The following is a 4,213-nucleotide window of genomic DNA, read 5'->3' as shown; positions in this document are numbered from 1 at the left end:
ACCCTCTAATGGCACCACTGAGAGTTGGTGGCAAGGGCTGGATGCCGTTAGAGGTACAGGTGCATGGGTGTGTGACATGCCGTGGCAGCCGCCTTTCAGTCACCAAACACTAAGGACCCATTAGGTACCAGTGGGGAGGGCTGGCCTGGAGGCCATGTCTGTCAAGCACAGCAGTTGTGGCTTTGACAGCTGTTGGGAGGCCAAAGGTGGTCCTGGACACGGGGGTGAAGGAAGAGGAACCAATGCGAAAGTGTGCTGATGTTTTTATTAAACAGTCCCATTACAAAACAGCCAGTGTCCGTGGTCTGTGGTTCAGGGTCAGAGGCCACACGCAGGATGGCCTAAGGACAGGAGACCGTCCATTCTCAGCCCCTCCCTATTTTAAATGGTGTGCTCAGGCCACGCCTTCCCTCGCCCCATTGCTAGGTCCCTAGCAGGAAAGCCCTATCCTGAAACCCTCCCATCTGGCTGGCCAGAAGGCAGCTAATAGAGACATGACTGCAAGAGTGATGGCCCCCCAGGAACGGGGCGGGGGGGAAGGACTTCCCTGACGTCCTAGGTGGGCTGAGGTTCTCAAAGAGGCCAGCGGGTCCAGGGTCCTGGGGTCCCCAAATGGGAGCCAAGGCTGAAAGTGAAGCTGTGCAGCATGCTGAGGGGAGCACTGGGTTTCTTTTCTGAGAAACCAGGGGCTCAGGGAGGACAGCCTGCGAAGGTCAGGCATGCTCAGTGGGGCCTGGGCCACCAGTGTGGGAGAGGCCAGGGGCTGCAGGAGGCAGGGGGCCTGCTCCAGGCTCTGGGGCTGCCAGCAGAGGGGCCGAGAGGCCATCGGTGGAGTCTGTGTCAGGGTCCAGCCTCCAGTAAGCTTCGCACAGAGGTAGGTCATTAGCTTCGCACAGACTTGTGCTTTTCCACCAGCGGAAACCCAGGGAGAGACAGAGCAGGCAGAGGACGCCAGGGGAAGCAAGACAGAAGCAGCGTTGAGAAACCGGAGACACGGCAGACCTGCCCTGCCCTCTACCCTGCGGGGGCTCCTCCACCCCAGCAGGCCTGGCTAGGGGAGGCCTGTCCCATCCTTAAATGAAGACCCCACCCCAGACCGGCCACCTGCAGGCTGTGTGACCTTGGCCGGCTCTCCCCACAGCCACCCAGGTGTCCTTCCTGCCTGACTCCCACAAGGGTCATCGTAGCCTCTGCTGGGCCACCTCCCCACCTGGCTCCCATCCCTGCTCCTACAGAAAGCTGCCAGCCTAGCGCCTGTGCCCTCCACCCCACCCCACCCCATCCCACCAAATGCAAGAACCGACATCCACAGCTCACCGTGGACATCACACTTGGCAAAGAACTCCGCAAAGGCAGAGACCCCATCTTTGGCTCTGTCCTTGCCTGAGCTCAGCCCAAACAGGGCAAAGGTTAGGAGTGTGGTTTCAGCACCTCGCTGCTCCCCTGCTCTGGCTGTGTGTGCACAGGTCCTGGGGTTCCTGCACTCAGTCCCCTGGCCTGCAACAGGGAGGCTTTGACCAGAATGCAGGCAGAGGGTGTGGCTTGCCAGTGGTCATGGCTGACACGGAACCTGGGCCTTTCCTCCGGCTGCCTGGTGTGGGACGGGCCCTGGCTTTCTCTGGCGGCAGGCCCTGCCTCTGGCTCCCTTCCCTGGCACCTGACCTTGGCAGTGTTGTCTCAGAACTGTCCTGGGCAGAGAGGCACCCCAAGAATAGTGGAGGGGAAGAGGCAGGACTAGAAAGAGCAGGCCGAGCAGACAGTGGGCAGGCGAGAGGGAAGCAGCAGGCGGCTGGTGTGGGGGAGAGGTGAGTGGCAGCGGGGCAGTGTGGGCGCAGCACCCTGCATTTGGGGACCAGCAGGGAGGGGCTGCCTCAGCCCAGTGCTGACCATTAGCAAGTATTTATACGTGCAGTGTGGTTGGGGTGGGCAGGGTGGAGCTAGTCTCCTTCCTGGGCATCCAGGGTGGCACAGTGGGTTTGGGGTGCCTGTGGGAGGGGACACCAGGTCGCAGGAAGGCCCTCTGGGTGGAACAGAGCCCGCTTGGAGAGGATGTCAAGCTGGATGCCAGGGTTCCTGGGTTCCCTCCTAGTTCTACTGTGACCTCGGCAGGTCCCCTTTCTCTCTGGACCTCCACCTCTAGGGGTGGGGCCAGATTAAACAGCTGCTCATCCAGGGGCCCTTGGGGACAAACATGCGACGTGAATCACCCAGGACCCTTCGCTGCCACACGTCCGCTGAGCTGATGAGCATCGGGGATCAGGACCAGGGACAGCCCGGGACAGCTCTCTTGGGAAACTCTAGAGCCACTCTAGTGCTGGCTCCTGACGAAGGGCTCCTTGGTGTGGCTCCACGGGGTAGGAGGGAGTGCTCTTAACCCACCCCCAGGGAGGAAGGGCAAAGGGAGAAGGCGTGAGGTGAGCACAGGCTCCCTGTCCGCCGGACCGAATGTGACTTTCTAAGATAACAGGGCAGAGGTGAGAGGTCTCCGGTCCCCAGCCTTAGTCACACATAGACTCCGAGTTCTTGGGGCCGCTCCAGCTTCAACAGTGTCTAAGCAGCCCCATGTCCAGCCTTGTCTTTTGACATTTCCAGGGTCCAGCCTGGGGCCTGTCTCTAGGAGCGCTTTGGCTCCAGCTCCAGGAACATGGCTGGGCTGGTCAGGAACTGGAGACCCAAGTACCTGGGGCCTGGCTTCCAAGGCAGTTCTCCACTCGGGCTTTGCCTGCCTCCCTCCCAGGACCGCCCTGCCTCCACACCGTGGGGGTGCAGGTAACGTCCACGTGGAACTGCATCCCTGGGCAGGCACTGGCACCCTGGACATGGGCATAGCCTGAGCATCAACAGGACTAGCCCAGCCTTGGCGGGAATGTCTCAAACTGAATTCAGAAGAGGGAGGTGCTGCACGGGCCTGTGAAGCGCTGCCCCGCGAGGAGAGCTCTCAGAAAGGCGGCAGCTCTGCCCTGCCCCACGGGGGATGCCAGCCAGGTGCCCTCTCTTCTCCAGACACGGCCTCCCGACTCGTGGAAGTTCTGTGCTTTCCATCACGTGGCACTGTGCAAAGGGCCCGGGCCCCGGCGGAGGGCGATGCACTGTCTGTGGGTCAGGCGCTCGGTCCCAGAACTCGGCACTGGCTTCACTGCCGAGACCAGGAAAGGCCAGGGCCGCAGAGGGACCTCGGGGGTCGGGAGGGCCTGCCTGCAGCCAGGCGGGGGCCCCTCTCTGCAGGGGAGCCCAGCCCTATTTGTACCTGGACGAGTAGTGCTCCTCCTCAAGCTCGTACAGGTCGATGGACACCTCGTCACGCAGGGTGATGAGCTTCCGGTCACACTCCTCCTGCAGGGCTCGCCACTGCTGGTTACGCTGGTCGATGGCCTCGTTCACTGACGGGAAGTCATTGAGGATCAGGAACTGCTTGAGGTCGGACACCAGCTTCATCAGGGACTCGCCAGCTCGGACCTGCGGTCATCAGAACGGGGCAGGCCCGGGGGTGAGCGGGACAAGGGCCCTCCTCCTGCATGGCCGATGCTGGCAAACCATGGCCTCTCTGGGACCCTCAGCTTCCTCATTTGCAAAGTGGGATCACAGTGCTGATCTTCACGGGGTCATCAGGAGAGCTAGAAAGTACGCTATGGGCGGGGTCCCTGGCACCCACCTCCCCGGGCAGGTGCGACAAGCCTGCTTCTCTCCCGCAGCCTCCGGCTGCACTGCGTGGGACTGAGCGCTGGTCACACACACTCCACCAGTGCCCCTTCAGAGATCGAGCACTAGTCGGGGGCTGCACTCAGTCCTACCCTCACACTTCTGTGCATGTGCCCAGAACCCCGAGGCGTGGGGACGGGAGGAAAAGGGTTGTGGCATGACCAGGCCCTACTGGAGGGCACTTGCTTACACATGTGCATGCACCTCTGGCATCAAAACCAAACCCAACCCAACTCTCAAACCCCGGGAAACTTGGAGTTGGCAGGAAGGCCTACACAGCTCTCGGGGGGGATGCCAGTCACCTGCCCTGCCTTCTTCCAGGACAGTCTCCTGAGAAGACGTCCCATGGGCCTCTGCCCAATTCTGAAAGAAGCTCCAAGAGATGAAAACAGAGCACCTCTGAGCTTCCCCTCTGCCGCTCTTCTGGGGAAGGGCAGAGAGCCAGACAGACTCTCACTCCAGCCTGAGACCCCAGGGGGGACCCCCACACTCCCAGAGCCTGTGCCCTGCCCCC

General features: G+C 61.7%; 1 protein-coding gene across 1 annotated transcript in view; it reads right to left on the bottom strand.

Annotated features, from left to right (window-relative positions):
* Window positions 1–231: 231 nt before the first annotated feature.
* The window catches only part of MED22 (mediator complex subunit 22), a 6,615-nt gene continuing 2,633 nt past the window's right edge, over window positions 232–4,213 (bottom strand). The window contains exons 4-5 of the mRNA XM_006164291.3: window positions 3,248–3,456; window positions 232–903 (exon numbers count right to left, since the gene is read on the bottom strand). Of these exons, the coding sequence (XP_006164353.1) occupies window positions 714–903; window positions 3,248–3,456 (399 nt within the window). The 3' untranslated portion in view covers window positions 232–713. The remainder of the gene's footprint in view (window positions 904–3,247; window positions 3,457–4,213) is intronic.

This window comes from Tupaia chinensis, unplaced genomic scaffold (genome assembly GCF_000334495.1).
Source record: "Tupaia chinensis unplaced genomic scaffold, TupChi_1.0 Scaffold143602_1, whole genome shotgun sequence".
Classification (NCBI taxonomy): Eukaryota; Metazoa; Chordata; class Mammalia; order Scandentia; family Tupaiidae; genus Tupaia; species Tupaia belangeri.
The sequence above is the reverse complement of the archived record's forward strand: the minus strand, read 5'-3'. Positions and strand labels throughout refer to the sequence as shown.